Source organism: Blennius ocellaris (assembly GCF_963422515.1).
Source record: "Blennius ocellaris genome assembly, chromosome: 13".
In the NCBI taxonomy this organism is placed as follows: Eukaryota; Metazoa; Chordata; class Actinopteri; order Blenniiformes; family Blenniidae; genus Blennius; species Blennius ocellaris.
This window is the reverse complement of record NC_137662.1, coordinates 16,300,928-16,318,107: the sequence shown is the minus strand read 5'-3', so window position 1 is coordinate 16,318,107 and position 17,180 is coordinate 16,300,928. Positions and strand designations below refer to the sequence as shown.

The following is a 17,180-nucleotide window of genomic DNA, read 5'->3' as shown; positions in this document are numbered from 1 at the left end:
AACAATCAGTCTAAAGACATTCAAATAACTTCACTAACTTTTGTAAGAATTGTATTTGATAATTGCTTCGATCACACATCAAGTGAAATGAACCTCAGAGCAAGTAGTCAGGAAGTTTACAGCAGCTTTTTGTCTGGAATTTTTTTTTATTATTTACTATCTTTAATGTGAAACTTGGCGATGAATCTACAAATGACGATCACTGCAATCCACCGTTGTCTTTATATGAATTTAGCTCATTTAAGGAGACTGATCTGAAACGCCACGACGAGCCAATGATGGTGTATGAAAAGCAGCAGATCACTACAAGGTGACAAAACTTATTCCATGAAATCTTGGAAGACTGATAAGACCTGGATTTCCCAGGTGGTTGAAACACGAAAACAGAAATTGCTCAACCGCTGCTCATTGTATGAGCAAGTCATTGTTTGCTCTGTAACAGTCAAATGTATTCTCATATTAAAAATGCACTTCCACGCAAATTTGCCTGTGATGCCATTCTTCCCCTCCCCACAAAACAAGACGACATGGTTTTGGTTTTAATGCAAAGCACTTAACCTTTACTCGAAAGAAGGTAATATACATCCTGGAATTACAGATAATAAAGATACATTATGAGCAAAATCATTTCACAATGAATATCATCTTTCTTTTGCATCAACCAAGAGAGGAGTGCAACATTATCTACAGTTTGTTAGGAAGTAAACAGAAAAACACACCTAAATCTGTCATTTTTACTGTATGGTACACTGTAAAAAATGTCATCTATATGCAGTAGTCCACAATATTAACCTTATCAACAAAAAAATGAAAAAAAAAATGGAGAAAAAACAAAACACGAGTTTCATGGATGCCTTTAACTAAGTAACTGCAATGCATACATTATAAATAAATGTAAGGGGAAGAAGGAAAAAAAAAAAAGTTCCAAAACTACTACAAGCAATATCCCACAATTCCAGCATGGCTGAAACAACAAGTGGCCTTAAATCCAAATCCTAACACGTCGGAGTGTGATAACAGCTTCAACAAACCTTTAAGATACTGCAGATTCTTCAAGCTTGTGCATCTGAAAGTTTGACTCATGCTCAACACTGCTTGTTAAATCAAGTTAAAACTGCTCTTAAAATTTGTTCTGTGAGAGGACATTACTTACAATCTTATTTTCTCTGAAGTGACAAATACTTTTTTATAAGGAGTGAAGAGCCCAGCATAGGGGAAAAAAAAAAACCCTCAAGGATTTATAGTTAAATTCTCTTATAGCAACTCAAAGCCATGTTTTATTCAAAAAGGTTGTTCTTAGCCAAGTTAAAGGAGGGCATTGGGATTAATCACAGAACTCTTCAGCTTTAAAAAGAAATCATGTCTTCTTGTTCACATATGACATACCCAGCCACATGCTCTTCTTCTCCTCCTTAATAACTAACTGTATTGGCTTTGTGTGTTGGGGAAGCTCCAGCTGTGCACACTATGGACAATTCTCTTTGCAATAAAAAGGAAAGGACACTACAGTAGTTGATAAATCAAAAATTATTGTGATGATGTAGATTGGTAATTGTTGAAATGAGGGCCCGGGAAGTTTTTCAAACGGAGTACATGTTCTTGGTGGTGGAGCCGCTCTTACTGGACGTGTCGTCATGTGACTGGTAGCCCAGCATGGCTTTGATGGGGATGTTCAGTCGGTCTTTGTAAAGTTGCCTGTGGGAAGATGGATAGGAGTGGTGTGAGGACTTATGCTGACTGAGTGGCACCACCTAGTGGTCAGGTACAACTCTCATTGTACAATTTGCTTTACGAACGGAGGTCCAGGCGAGACTCCAGCTTACCCTATCGTCATGATGGCGTCCCTGTTTTGGCAGTTGCTGGTCCAGATGGCTATTTTGTCACCTTTTGGTCTGACGTTGACCACAGCTCCACACACGTCCTCGCTCGCCTCATCAAACGATTCGCCGACTAAACACAAGAGCTGCAGAACGCGGGAAATGTGACAGCTCTCGTGAATTATGGCGAGACCGAAAGTCAAAAGTCAGCAGGGAAAGCAGCTGATCACATGGAGTCATTTTTTTTAAATGAGTGCAAAGCAAACGCTGCTGTTCTACCGTTTCCATCCAGTAGCGGTCAAGGTCGTTGTGTCTTTGTTGTTTATTGAGAGTCATCAGCCATCGACCCCCCAGCTTGTTTCGGTCATCTTCCCACATCGGCTTGATCCCATCCTGGAACACAAAAATGAAACAGAAATACTATTACAGTGCAGCGAGATACTTTACTGCTACCATTCAAGCCCCAATGACTGATCAAAGAATCAACATCACGCTCCTATTCAGACATTCTGATTTTCAGAAATGAATCAATAACTTACCTTAAATAAGCAGTAATCGCAGCCAAAGCCAAGTTTGCTTGGTTGCTGTATGTGGTTGTATAATCTGAAAGACAACAGAAAGAAAATACTGAGGAGCTGTATTTGCATTTTAAAGCTACAATGAGATTCCGGAAGAGTTAGTGCAGATGTGGTGGTTATACAACATCTTAAACAGTTGGAAATGCTAACGGTCACGTGGGAGATTAAAAACCTCATCATATGACTTATTCAGAGTACATTAAAACATTACCCTTACATAATCACAAATGCAACAGTCTGGTGTCTTAATATCAGCAAAACATGAAACCGGATGTTCATGACAACACTTTGCTCCTGCTCTTTGTGCTATAATAGATTATAGTTCCTCTTATATGACGAGTCCTGCAGTTATGCCCCCAGTGAACAGTAGAATGGCTCCTGGATGCTCAAAGTTACTACTCCTCCACACAGGGGAAAAAAAAATATCAGTTGAGGTAGTTTGTTTATCTGATTAGGGTGCGGCTTTAGTCTCAATAGAGAAGCTGCAGGACGTTGCAGTGACCAGGATGTCACAGGACGGACAGAGGGAGAGAGCGATAGTAATGGTTGCTGAATCCACATGACTGAGTAATTTCAAATCAACTATTAGTTCAATGTTTCTGGTCCTGTACCAATTTATTTTAAAAATCCTGATTTTGGCGACGCCCCCAACCTCTCCACCCGAGCAAAGGAAACTTACGCCCAGAAGTCTTCCACCGTGTCAAACTTGGAAATGAGACGCAGATTCTCTGTCCAGCTTTTGCTCTTGTCGTTCTTGAAATACCACAGGGCCCATCTGAGGGAGGGAAAGACAACTATTTATACAATGTTTATCTACTCAACGACTCAAGCATTTCATTTCCTAGAATTTCATTCATTTACAAAGACAAGAGCAGATTTTTTTTCTCCTTTGAGCTGAAAAAAAGAAATCAATAAGGTTTATGATCCAAGTCTCATAAGGCCTTTTGTTATTTTAATATGACAATTGTAACAGTCCCAGGAACAGATATACATTCAGTTTCCCAACAGAATGGTGGCAATAGCATTTGTGTTGATGCAAAAGAAAGAGCCGGCCATCACTACCACTACAAATACAGCCTTTGTTTACGATGGCTGTTATTCTTTCATCTATTCCCTGGAGGGGCGGGATGAGCAGCAAGAGGACATTAGCTGAACCCGATGACCCCCCCCCCCCCCCCCCCTCCCCGCCCAATCCCATACAACTGTAGCATCAACTACACCCACTTGCCATATACGTACAGGAGCATGACAGAAAATAAAACCGTGTTACCCAACCGTGGCAGGAATGAGAATTCACAGAGGCGTGATTGAGCTAATGAAGCCATACAACCCGTGCTGTGACTCTATGCCACATGATGAAGAAAATAAGTTGGGGGGATAAATAAATAAATAAGTGTAGCAGACCGGAGGCAATGATGGGTTTATTGAGAGCTGTGCTCCAACCACCAGACTGACAAGCCAAAAATCAAATCAAGAGGCCTTTAAATCCCCATTCCGGTTAACCCCTTTCTCAAACGTAGGTGGTGCTACACAGTGTCGCAATCGTGGTGAGCTGTGGGCGCCTGTTTTGAAATACAGACACCAACCGAGACTACACAAGAAGCAAGAGGGAAGCTGCTCCATAGCGCCGATACAGGCTGTGTAACATGATGGAGTGTGACTTAACATCAAAAGAAAGAAAGCAACAGATGGCACCAGAAGGAGTATTGCTGGTCTTCAATGGGATTTTAAAACCATTCATGTCAAATATCCCTAATAAGAGAACAGAGGCAATCAAATGCAATAAGAAGATGTTTTTTTATACATAAAAGTATCCACTAATATAGTGTGAATGTACGCTAGATTCTTTTGCACTCAAGTCGATCTTGAACAAAAACACGATTTCCCCCCCAAATACCAAATTATCAATGTTATGACAAGCCTGAGTGAATGGCCTTTGCCAAATATTCCCACACTAGAACTTATTACGCAATATACACACCAACTCCAATGAAGAAATAGAAAGGAAAAAAAATCCTGGTATCACTTTGCTGCTGCGCAGTTTATAGAACCCAAATGACAGCCCACACTTTTTTTGTAGCATCATAGTAAAGTATCCCACCTCATGATAAAATCTCCTAAACCAGTACTTATAAGTATTGCCCAGAGTCCTCTCTTCTTCATCTATATTTCATAGAATGCAGAAAAAGAAAGGAGCATTCATACCATGAAGAAAACGTGTAGAAGTATAAATACAACTACAGTTTTAACTAATTCCCTTCAACCGAGTTCAGACTTGAATCAATTTTCAGAAAATAATTACTTTCCTCTTTTCAAGCAGCTGTTGGTTTCTGTTACCACCAATGCCATATGAAAATCCTGTCACTCGACTTGAAACTTTGAAGCGTCCGATTGTGTTACAGTGGAGTAACGGAGCTGCTCAGCCTATTCAAATCCATCTTTATAGTTAAACACCGCAGACCAGGGACAACCACTCTCTCAGTCAAATAAAATCTGATATCAAATGTGCCATCTTGCCTCTCTGGAGAAATTTCTGCAGGTTGTTTAAAACATCGAAAAATTGATGTCAATGCTATCAAGCATTTTAATCACGGCCCACTGCCTTACAGCCCAAAGCAAATGTAAAGAGAGTTGGGGAGGAAAGACAAACAAGGGTAACAAATGGGAGATATGGCTGGTCAGAGGGGGGGGTGACAGTGGGACACAAAGCCTGTCTCCAGTGTGTTCACAACGAAACCAGAACGAGAGGCAGGTCAGGCTGAAGCAGCAGATAAGGACAACCTTCACCTCTGAGGCTCGGCTGAACCAGCAGAATGACCTAGAAGTGACTTATTCAATGACCCATTCAGCTTGTCCCTAACCGACGACACAATGCTCTTGAATAGGTCATCACTACCAAAGAAGCATGATAACACTTCTGAAAGGACAACGGGGAACAACAAGTTAGTGCAGCACTTGATTTCCCACCATGAACATCACCTGCATCAATACATACCAACATATTGTTCAATACAGTGACTTCTGATGTGGCTCACACTAGAAATCTAACTGCTTCGAAACAGATTAAGTGAGAGGTCAGATCAACCAGATGACTAAGCATGTATCTTGTGAGTCATGAAAGCACAACTCTGATTCTTTTTTTAAAAAACAAAAAAAGACTCATCACAAATTTTTAATCAGGGACAAACATTGTGAAATAAGTCCATGACCTTTGTGGTTGAGGACAAAGGCCAGGAGACGGCGAGACGGTCTCTCAGACATGAAAAAGACAAAGACACCAGGGATTCAACTGGCTCACTAACATTAAGGAACGAGAAACAAATGGTTTCAGACCCTTCCGTACCGTCACCTCAGTATGATTTCTACATTCTGTATAAACCGATTGCCTCTTTTAAATCAATTATTTTTGCCATGTTGCAGCTGTGTTAAATTTGTGCTTTTGCGACAAGACAAATTTTGCATAAACATATTTTTAAACCTTTGTTACAGCATATAAGCATGCATTATTGAGCCGCTGCATTGCACTACGTTTTGCAACAAAAGCTGCAAAACATGCTTCAATAATTTGCATTAAGAAAAAGCAGTTTTATAAACAGTAGTAAACGTTTTCCATTTTTGGTCAAACACAGCAAGCTGCTTTGGTCTCACCTGTTTTGCAAAGGGTGTTTAATATACTGCTCAGGATTTGCAACAACTTGAGTTTCGGCCTGTTGATCTTCGGTTTCAGGTGCTTTCTGAGGACACAGGACACACAAGACGTCACATGAAAAGACAGAATATTAAAGACATTTATCTAAGGCAGAATCTCATCAATGCAAAATCAATGATTACGTCAGAAAACAAAGATTACAGGAACTTCCCCTCGATCTGCTTTACATGCAATTTCAATTCTATTTAATGTAATCAAGATTACAAGTATGACAAATGTCTATTTTCTGATAATGTCCTACCAAAATCTGACAAGCTATTTGGAAAGTGTGTAATAATATCAATGTACAATAAGGTATAAAGCTAATAATTGCCCATATTAGTGAAAAGCTATTATCTGATCATTACATTCTAATACTGGATGAATATTGCCAGTGAAGATCACGTGACCTTTTGATAGTTACGTCACTGCATTTAGTCTAAAATGCCAGGAATTTGCAAACCAACACTGCAGCTACTATTACATACACGATCTCATACCAAGAGCTTACAAAACCTGCAGGGAGGTACAATTAAGTCTGGGCATTGTCCCCATTTTCGTTACAAAACGGCATCGGGATATTTACTCAAGTATATTATTAACGTCCTCCAAGCCTAATAATTAACCATTACATAAATGATGGAATGATACTTTCATTTCCCCATTCATCTTTGGCTTTTGTCACAGTCCGGGAAATGCCAAGTGGTTGCATTTTATATACCACGTAAATTAAATTACATCATTAGTTTTGTGTGATTTCACCGTCTCGCTTTACAATGTCTACAATGTATCACAAGTGACGCTTGGAAGTGATCAGCTAGCTGTGGGATATTAGAAAGAACATAGAAATTCAACCGGAGGCAACTTTACCGTGGCATTAGTGAGACTAGGCTAGGCTAGCTAAAAGCTAGACACACACGTGCCCAAATTGTCAGCTAAATAATCAACGTTGTATCAGTGCGAGCATTTAAACGTGCGGCCGGTTGACCAAAAACACCCGCGGATGTCGACTCTGACACCAAAGTGGATTAAAACTGTCGGTGATTGTAGTTTGAATGAACGACGTCCAGTGAGTCCCTCCCAGCCGCTGCCTCATCCATCACATTGCCGTGCATGCTAACGCTAATCCACGCCAACATCTGTGGACTCGAACGCGCTCGTTCCGCAAAAAAACACAAAAAAAAACCACACGAGACGGCGAAAAGAGGCGTGCTAATGCAACAACGTCGGTCCATGAAAACGACAACACGGCTCGTCTTTTCCGTGAATATCACTCCCATTTTCCCGGCTGTCTCTTGTCTCGCTTACCGGCTCCGATGTCGCCATCTTGACGATAAGAAACGATCTGCTCGTGCGGCGCCCTGCGTCACTACAGCCACTCACACTGCTACGGAAGCCGTGCAGGGACCCTGAGAGGCGGAGCGGACTGAATGAGAACAAACCCGGCCTCACCCTGATCCGGTAGGGAGGTTTTCACTGCTCATCAGAGTGTTGATTGAATTATTTAGTGGATTGTTCATTGTTCAATAAATTACATGTTAACATATTGTTGAAGGTGTCATTCCAGAATGTTTGAGCTGCAGCTATGCACAATATTAAAGTATTGTGAGTTAAACAAAACAGACAATGACCCAGCTTCACATATGCATCAAAATCATTTACTAAATCAACTTTACCACAGCTTTACCAATTGCCCCACATCATCTGTAACAGCATTTCAGCATGTATTATTGAACAATTGCATTGCACTAGTTGCAAAACATCCTTTAATGATTTGCGTTTAGAAAATGCAGTTCAGTAAATGGCAGCAGAACTGTTTTAGTATTCTGCTAAACACAGCAGCTGCTCTCGCCTCACCTGTTTTGCAAACAGTATTTGATATACTGGGCAGGTATGGGAATATTCACAAGCCCCTGGCTGCAGTGGCCGGCAGCCACACAGTTGGACTTTGTTCTAGGAAAACAAAGAGGGTCGCCTCCTTGCAGCCTAAAGTTGTTGACTGTTGTCTGTGCTTATGCAGTGAATAGCAGCATTTTGTATTCTGCCTTTTTGGAGCTAGTGGGGGAGGTTCTGAAAGGGCACGGCCATAGGACTCTATTGTCTTACTTGTGTGACTTCAACATTCGCGTTGTCAACCGCAAGCTCACCTGGACAAGAATGATTGTGAGAAACCTGATCTGAACATGAGTTAATATGGGACTTATGTGTTAGTCCTGGATTGTTCATAACAAACACATTATTTAAACACAATGCTCATAACTTTACCAGAGGCCCTTAGGTCCCAGGTCAATGACTGACTTAGTTGTCTTTTCACCTGACCTGAGATTGTATGTTCTGGACATTCAGCTGAAGAGAGGTGCAGAGCTGCCAACTGATCCCCATCCGGTTGTGAGTTATATCTGATAGCAGGGAAGACTGCAGGCCAGACCCGACATACTTAAGTGCATAGCAAGGGTATGCTGGGAAAGGTTATCGTAGGACTCTATCTGGAAGAGTTTTGACTCCCACCTCGGTGAGAATTTCTCCTAAATACCAGAAGAGGCTAGGCACAAAGAATTTGGAGTCAATAGGACCTATTCAAGGAGTCCATAGTGGAGCTGCAGCTGGTTGGTTCCTGTTATAGTGGTTACTCAAGGACACATGGTCTGGGTCACCATTGGGCAGTTCAGGAGGGGCTGGAGAAAGTTTTCAACCTGTGTTCCGAAAGCGAGGAACTCCTTTGACCTTGAATGAGGTTATTGTGGCAGGGCTGGAGACTTCTAGGGCATCCTCATCCAGTGGCCTAGTGGAGATCTATACTATTGAAGTACAGCAGAAACAAGTGGCTGAAATGATTTTTTTCAGCAGAGTGGTGGGCGTCACTCTGTTATCAAGTGGAGAGTTCAACCAAGGACACTCAAGTTTGAGCTTATACTCATTTGCATTGAGAAGAGTCAGGTGAGGTGCATCAGTAATGCAGCAAAGTTCGGCCCAGGACGGCTGCTAAGATCATATCTCTGGTTTGGTCCTTCCTGGGTTTCCCCCCTGAACAGCTGGAGAAAGTTCAGGGGAACAGGGTATCTTTACTTTACATACTGCCACAGTGATCTCACATGGACTAAGCGTGAGAGAAGATAGATGAATGGATATTTTTGGCTAAATAGATAACATGCATTTAGAATGGTGTGTCACTTTAAGGAAATCCGTGCCATTGATATACCATCAAAAGCCGCTGCATCAACTGTGTTGCAAATTAAAATGCTATGGGGAAAAATTATGCAGTGGAATTACAATTTGAGCACACTTGCTACTCGACATGCAGCTGCATTACCTACGTCCATGATATTGAATGTGAAAACAATCACAATTTACAAAAAAAGCATTTGAGATTCTTTAAATTTAAAAGTTTACTTAGAATTGTGTAGATTTCAAGTGTGGCAGCAATAAAACTGTATTCTAGCATTTTGTTAATTTACTCACATATTTAATCAATATTTACTAAATGAATTTCTCATTAAATTCTTATGTTGACACAATGAATATATATTTTTGAAATGATGAAATACCTCAGGGATGATTGCATTTCACAAAAGTATCTTGGTATATCTCAAAAAACCAGGAGGAAGTCCCTCTCTTAAATCCACGTGATTTGAAGTAAATTAAAACAGTCACATCACCATCATCACCTTAGAAGAAAACTTATAGACTGAGTGTCAGAGTAGGAATATTCTAAGAAAAAAGAAAGGAAATCATGTCAGGTCCAAAATATAAATATGATTTTATTTCACAATCCTGAAAGAGATCAGCCTTCCATAAAAGGAATGCTAAATGTAGTCTCTTCTCAAGTCTAAACTGGATATACTTTCAGCAAGTACAGTAATTCAGTTTCAAAATAAGCAAGATCACCCATTGTCAAAACACCATTAGCAATACAGTAAAAACAATGTGGTTCACATACATATTTACACTTTTTTTTACTAAGAAAAGTTTTTTTTATTCAGGTTTTTGAATGCTGGTGCTCATTGTTAGTTTATTGTTGATACAAAAACGCTCAATGTGGAACAAGGTAGTCCCCCACAGTATATCTAAAGAAACATTTACAATTGTAAGATCACATGATGTTTAAAAATGTCAACTTTTTAAAACCAGTTTACATTCATTTCTTTTGCATGTTTGTTGTGGTTCTGGTGAATTGTTGAGTTTTTAGTTATCTGAGGAAGACATTTGAACTCTAGACAGACATCTGCAGTAATTTGCTTTTTTTGAGAGAGAACTGGTGACCTTTATGGTGAATACATCAGACCAGTGACAGTTGAGTTTTAAAAAAGCACCTTGCCGTCACAACTATGTAAGTAAAGACCCATGTGAAGTCCCTTGACAGGCTGTCCTATTAGCACCAAAACAAGTGTTTTGAGTTAAAACATTTTCTACAGGAAATGCCATGCAATCAGTGTTACTGTGAATAAAAGCAAAATTATTTTACTGATTGTGCTCAATTTAAGTTCATAAAAGTCCTGATTCGGTGGAAGTTGACAACACCTTTAGTCTAACCCTGTATAAACACTAACTGTAAACACAGTCTTCACAAGGGCCGAGCACCCAAAGTTGTCTTCGGCAATTGTCTGAGTGGAATCTGATGTTTCGAGTGGTTTTACAACAAAAACAGAGAGGAGGAAACAGCGTTATTCAGCAGTGGCGAACACAGTTTTGCATCAGAATACAGAGTGGACATGACAGCTGGCAATGTTTAGTGGATGCATCAGACACTTTGTGGTTTCTGTATAAAAACAAGTCTTGTTAGCACCATTAAAATGCAAAGTGAGCTTCTGATTTCCTATAACCACACTTGTTCCCTATGAAAGATTGCTGAATTCCTGTTTTCAGATGCTGAACATACAAGTTAAGTGCCGATAATGATGAACATTGCACTGATGCAGTCTTTCATGATTCCTCGTCGTGCTCGGGTTGGAATTTCATTAGATATGTATGCCAGTTCCATTCAAGTGAATGAAAAGCAAACAAATGCAGAAATACTGTAAATAAACAAAACAAAACAGGGTTCATGCAGAACTGTCATATATAACTCTGTCTGTACATACATATTCAGGCCGATTGACCGGGACCATTTTCAAGTTAAGTTTAGGAAAATAAAAAAAAGTGCTTCTTAATATGTTATACACATCTGTGAATAAAAGACAAATCATCCAGATGAAGTGAAAAATAAAACAAAACAAACTAAAGAAGTACATTTCTTTCCCCAACTGCCAACTAAAGTCAGTTGAAGGAAAAGGAAATACACAATGCTACATGTGACAATCTGTAGTTAATATACGCAAAATATTAGTCTGGTTTTCTACAATATGTGGTGTAATGACTTTGCTTAACAGAGATTACAGTGACAATGGCACCAATGAGCCAATAAGATTCGTCTCATGAGAGGAGAACCGTTGGCTTAAAAAAAGTCCAGCTGTACAGCATAAAATCTGAGGGTCAACACATGAAGCAGGGTCTCATAGAAATCTTGCAGTAAACAGGCTTACACCAGAAATTAAATAGAAATCGTTATGATCATAATAAATAATCACATCTTTTTGTTCTTAATCAGGTATATAAAACCAGTTTTAAAAACGTCTTTAAAATGTTTCAAAGCACCGTCTCATGACAATAAAAACCAACACCGAAACTCACAGTTAAAAAGCCAAATAAACTTTAGGTCTTTCTCATCACTACAAAGACGAGACGAAGAAAGACAAAAGTGAACAGATATTGTAAAAGCACTATGAAAACGACATAAAAATAAGAGTAGCAGAATGAAATTGATTGAGGTAAGGCAGAAGCACACAGTGTAGGAGTTTTCTGGGTGTATGTGTGTGTAAGTGTATTTAGGTGCAAAACGTATCGGCTAAGTCCAGCGATTGTAAGGACCCGTCACTTGAGTGAGGGCATAAGGAGACACGGTGATGACGCCGTCCCTCGGTAGAGTCCATGCCTGACGTGTGGGGACATTCTTAATCGTCCTCGTCTCCCCCTTGTCCTCACCCATGTCGTCCTCCCCTTCCACCCCTCCTTTACTGTTCTTCCCTACACCGTTGCTCGGGCTGCCCTCCAACCTTAACCTCTCGGCCTCCTCCTCCCGATCCCGTTCTCGTTTGGCCATTTTGGCATCCCACATTGCCATCCCGTGGCCGGGCTCATTCAGGGACTTGTGCTGGTAAAAGACCAAAGAGATGCGGGTTGGGTGGCTGCGGTTTGGCCTCAGGATAGGGGTGGTGGCGTGGAGTTCCCGCCTGGCACACTCAATTAGGATGGAGCCGTGTGCCGGTGCCACAGCGACTCCACCAATTTCATGGTCCAGGAAGTTGTGCTCGCTGTCTGACCACACCTCCTCCTGTTTGACATCCTCTGTTTCCATTGGGGGAGTTTGTAGGTGGGGAGGCAGAGATGAAACTGAGGAGAGGTCGTGAACTCTGACCCCTGTCGTGGCCTCTCCTGCAGGCCTGGGGAGTGCGTTGAGTCTGCTGAAGAGGCCTTCAGAGGGAGGTCTGGGAGAATGGGAGGCAGGCGGGGGAGGAGGAACATTGCCACTGTGGGACAGTCTGCTCAGGGGTGAGCAGTGTGCCTCGCTGGGCTCAGTTTGAAAAGGATTGGGGTAGTTATTCAGGGTGTTATGTGGAGGCATACGTCCTGACAGAGGACTCTGATCATTGGATGCTGGAGGAAAACCATTCACAGCATCATTTATTGTCCTATAATGGAGAGGCGAGCTATTCTGTCCCGTCTGGTGGCTGGACAGGCTGTGGTGGTTGGGGGAGAGGACGTCCCCCTGAGGAGTGAACCCTGCACTTATGGTGGGGTAGCTGCTGTTGGGCTGGTTGTAAGTGCCGGGTTGATTCCTCTCTGGAGGGTACCTTCCAGCGCTGGCAGGCCTTTGTGGTAGTTTGTAAGCATTGTAGTAGCTCTGTGGATCTTAAAAAAAACAATACACACACACATTTGTTTTGTGATAATTAACAATTGTTTCCATATATTGCTACAGTCTAGATGAGGGACAGAAACAAAGATTAGTACCTTTATTGGGTGTTTCAATTTTAACTTTTCCTGGTGTGAGAGGAGTCTGGCCCATCTTCTTCTCCAGTTTGTCTGCCTGAGCTTTCTGACGAGCTTCCTGCCTCATCTTCCGGGCCGATTTCACTGGCTCAGCAAGCAGACGAACCTGATATTGTACAAAATCAGTGCATTAAAACAAGATGCGTGTTGAAATAGTTGGAATTCACACAATAGCACAGGTTTTCGTTTGCTTTACTCAGTTTTTCTTGCTTAGGATTTTAAGCAGTATGATCAAAATGTTTTACACCTACAATATTACAAGTTTCAGCATTACCAGAGGAGTATTTTTTATTTACATTATGTTAAAGTAATGGTACTCTTGCGCGTACCCACCTCTGCTTATAAGAATGAAAGCAGAAACCTACTTCACTCACCTCTCGGGGAAAAGCAGACAGAACTTGTAGAGCACCAGTTTGGATTTTGGCCCACTGGCCCTCAACCCTGCCAAACTCATCCCAGTCAGAGATCTTGTAAAGTGGCAGCACATGGAGCTGCTCATCTTCTGGGATATTACGCACTGCACGATTATCTTCTTTAGTTAACGTGCAAACCTGAAAAAGCACCAGACATTATCTTTCCAATATTTGAAAACGACAATATCGAACTACAATACTTGACATTCAAAAATGAGAAGGGCAGCACAAGATAGGAATAAATCACATAATATGAAACCCTCAGCTTGCTTACAACAGTGCTGCCATTATTCATGTTGCTGGTGTCCTTGTGAGCGTGAGCACAGAAATCCACACATGCTGTGACCCCGGAGAAAGGACATCCAGGCTTCCTGCCCAGCCGGCAGTCACCACCTGCTGTCTCATTTTCCACCTATAAGAGGTGCAAAGACAAGGCAAGAAAGGAGTTTGATTTGTAAATACAATACATTGCTATGATGATATAAATGCTCTGCAATCTATCACGTATCTGTGAGTGAATTCAACAACTAAATTAACATGAACAAAGTACATTTTGTACCTGGTTGTGGTAAGCCTCAGGAGCCAGTCTTTTGTAGAGAGGTGCAAGATCAGTGGCAAGACTCTGCAGGTTGTTTTCAATCTTTTCCTCCTAAAAGTGATTTTGGCAGTTGGGAGAGAACATCATTTTATTGAAAGATGTATTTTGTTTAAAGTGCCCTGTACAAGAGTGACGGCTATGTTTGAAATGAACCACTGGTAGGAAATATTTGTATGAGAGCGAATGTCTCTTTGGGAATTGACAGGTATTACATTTCTATTAATTAGTGTATTTACCTTTTATCTGGAATGATGAGATACATTTAGATGTACCTGTGCTTCTATTTAATAAGATTTAATAAGACATGCTTTTTTGGTTCTGAGAAGATGCTTGGACCAGCTAATCCTGTTCAGACTGACTTTCTACAATAACTTATGATTTACAATAGGGGATTGACGCGAGTAAATTATAATTTCTCTTTTGGTATATTTTTCAAATGTAAAATTTTGCATGTAAAAATATATTCTGTCATTTCAGAAGATCTCTTAATTCATATTTGATTCAACTTACAGTGTAAAAACTCTAACCAAATATTATATGAAGTAAAGAGTAAAACACTTGTTATACATAAAACATGAAATGATACCCACAGCTACTAACAGTCTTAATTGCAATATCTTGTTTTAAAAAAAGGAATATGCCACTAAGATTTATTACTGTGGTCTCCCTCTTGCTACAAATCAACACACACACACACACACTCACTCACCGCTTCTGGGTAGTCTCCAAGCAGACGAAACTTGCGGGGCACTTTACTACGGGCAAATTTACAGCCGTTGAAGTACATACTCCAGGAGCAGCCAAAAGAAAACGAGGCTCCGCAGGTGTCGGGATCCAAACCCTGGCATGCACATGTGCGACTGTGGAAATGGAACCAAGTGAATGGAGGGATATAAAAAGAAAAAAAAAAAAGTCAAAAGCTTGGAAAATATACTGCCAGTGAAAGACAAAGGAAGGGGTACTCACTCCTCATTGAGCGCACATCGGCGGCTGGTGGGGGAGCCATATTTGAAGAGGGTCTGTGTCAGCTCCTGGTAGAGGTGGTCTGCCACCGGACGAGGGATTCCCTCCCATGCCAGGATGAGGATCACCAACACGGCCGCGTCACAGTGGTGCCCTGGCCGCTGGCGAACTAAACACAGCAACTTCTCTTCGTCACTGCCGCGCCGGACCACCTGGACAGAATATTTTGTGTTTGGACACAAAGAAAAGTTAAAATAGAATATATATGAAAAGAAAACACAGAAGGAGGATGCAGTTTTAGAGGTTACGCCCGTATTTGAACAAACAGGGCTGTCACTTTGGTTTTATTGTTTGTGTTAATTCAATAGCAATATGATTTTTTTTTAAATGATCTACATGTAGAAAAGAATCTATGGTTTTTTTCCCACTAATGTAAAAAGAAGAAACAATGTGAAACTTTTTTGACTAATGACAGAAAGCAGATACTTACTACTGGGAGTCTATTCTGTCGCAAGCGATCATATTTATAAACAAATACTTATTTCATTGAAGTCATATTTTTAGAACTGAATGTAATGTAAATTTTAAATTGAAAGAAAATATATGGATCCACCTGACTTCCACTTTGCAATTCAAAGCCTCTACTAATGCTTATCGATGGTTATAAATTGTAAGAGCCAATAACAATAATTTTTTATGGGAAATTCTTGTGGCGATTCGACAGCAACTAAAATTCGCTATATGTTTGACAAACCACACAACAGGAGTTATTTTTGCCAGTTTCACTCTTTATGTGTAAGAGAGGGCAGTTTTACTTTACTTGAAATGGCCCTGTGTGCTGGTCAAGTATCCTTATCAATGTGAGAAAAGATATAGTTGATCCCTCTCCGTAATGAAAAGAATCTAACAGCAGGGATGGATTGACCAGAGTCGGGTCGATCCCCCTCATCCCCATGCAGAAAATCACACCCTGAGTCTCCTGCAGTAACATCAACAACAATATTTCATTCTATTCTCCCAAAACATCCTGATAGTGACCTGCCTACATATTTATCACAATCAATTACATACCCATTTGGCAATCGGACACCCCTGGGAGCTCTTGCCTTCTTTTCCAGTGTAAACAACCACCTCCACTCGCACTGCATTTCCTTTGGCACCATACCTGTAATGCACAAAACACACAACTCAGTAATAATGCATTTCACATCAAAGTGTAGACAAGACAAAAAGTATCTGAGGACAACTAACAAAAGAAAACAATACAATTAAACACGGGCTGTGGCAAGATATCTTCTCATTCTTGTAAAGACTCTCATTTAGAGCAAAAAGTTGTTTGCATTAAACTAATCATTTTTGCGGCTGAAAACTGCACCATCATTATTTTCAGTTGAGACTTGCTGTCAAGTGGACGTGATGAACCACAGGTTGTTTTAAACATGCTGTCATCTTGGTTTACGGGCCCCTCGTCTCAGCTCCAGGGGTTTCCTGTTTCAGCATGCTGCCTGCGAGTGTGAGTTTGGTGCACATACGTGCAGGGAGACACAGGCTGCATGTGTTGAGCTATCTCAGCAATGCTTCCTTTTAATGACAGAGTGAAGCAATGACCCTGTCCGGTTCCACCAGCCCTGTGGTTGACTTGTCGGCTCTTGGAGTGTTTTGTAGTAAACACACCTGCACATGCCCTTCGCAGAGTAGTAAAAGTCACTCTACCTGTTTTCCATCAATTCCCTCACTGCAGCAACACTGGGTCCTGCTCCTAGGTGAGTGTAGTAAGGGCCTTCCTCCTTTTCAATTATTTGCTCTGTGGAAAACAAACATGATATTCTGTTGATTTTTGTTACAGTCACACTGTGTTGCATTGCTCTTCATTTAGCACCCATCAGACTAGCTTCAAATATTTTCAAAATCATCTTGTCGGTTCACATTTCAACTCCAAATACATCATAATTGTACCAATATGGCAAAGCAGCACAGGCTTCTTTTGTTTGAATTGGCCACTTGTGTGTGTGTGTGTGTGTGTGTGTGTGTGTGTGT

At 40.9% G+C, this 17,180-nt stretch overlaps 2 protein-coding genes across 3 annotated transcripts in view; both read right to left on the bottom strand.

Annotated features, from left to right (window-relative positions):
* Positions 1–1,554: 1,554 nt before the first annotated feature.
* Positions 1,555–7,438, bottom strand: eif4e1c (eukaryotic translation initiation factor 4E family member 1c). The gene is made up of 7 exons (XM_080507657.1): positions 7,392–7,438; positions 6,044–6,129; positions 3,075–3,170; positions 2,357–2,420; positions 2,097–2,210; positions 1,824–1,963; positions 1,555–1,695 (listed from the first exon to the last, which is right to left on the bottom strand). The coding sequence occupies exons 1-7, from the start codon at positions 7,407–7,409 to the stop codon at positions 1,581–1,583; spliced, it is 633 nt and encodes a 210-aa protein (XP_080363783.1). The 5' UTR covers positions 7,410–7,438; the 3' UTR covers positions 1,555–1,580.
* Positions 7,439–9,908: 2,470 nt separating this feature from the next.
* Positions 9,909–17,180, bottom strand: part of tet1 (tet methylcytosine dioxygenase 1) — a 30,791-nt gene continuing 23,519 nt past the window's right edge. For both annotated transcript variants that reach the window (XM_080507632.1, XM_080507633.1), the window contains exons 4-12: positions 16,857–16,947; positions 16,215–16,308; positions 15,147–15,355; positions 14,890–15,040; positions 14,142–14,231; positions 13,857–13,994; positions 13,544–13,720; positions 13,131–13,275; positions 9,909–13,028 (exon numbers count right to left, since the gene is read on the bottom strand). In XM_080507632.1, the coding sequence (XP_080363758.1) occupies positions 11,965–13,028; positions 13,131–13,275; positions 13,544–13,720; positions 13,857–13,994; positions 14,142–14,231; positions 14,890–15,040; positions 15,147–15,355; positions 16,215–16,308; positions 16,857–16,947 (2,159 nt within the window). In that variant the 3' untranslated portion in view covers positions 9,909–11,964. The remainder of the gene's footprint in view (positions 13,029–13,130; positions 13,276–13,543; positions 13,721–13,856; positions 13,995–14,141; positions 14,232–14,889; positions 15,041–15,146; positions 15,356–16,214; positions 16,309–16,856; positions 16,948–17,180) is intronic.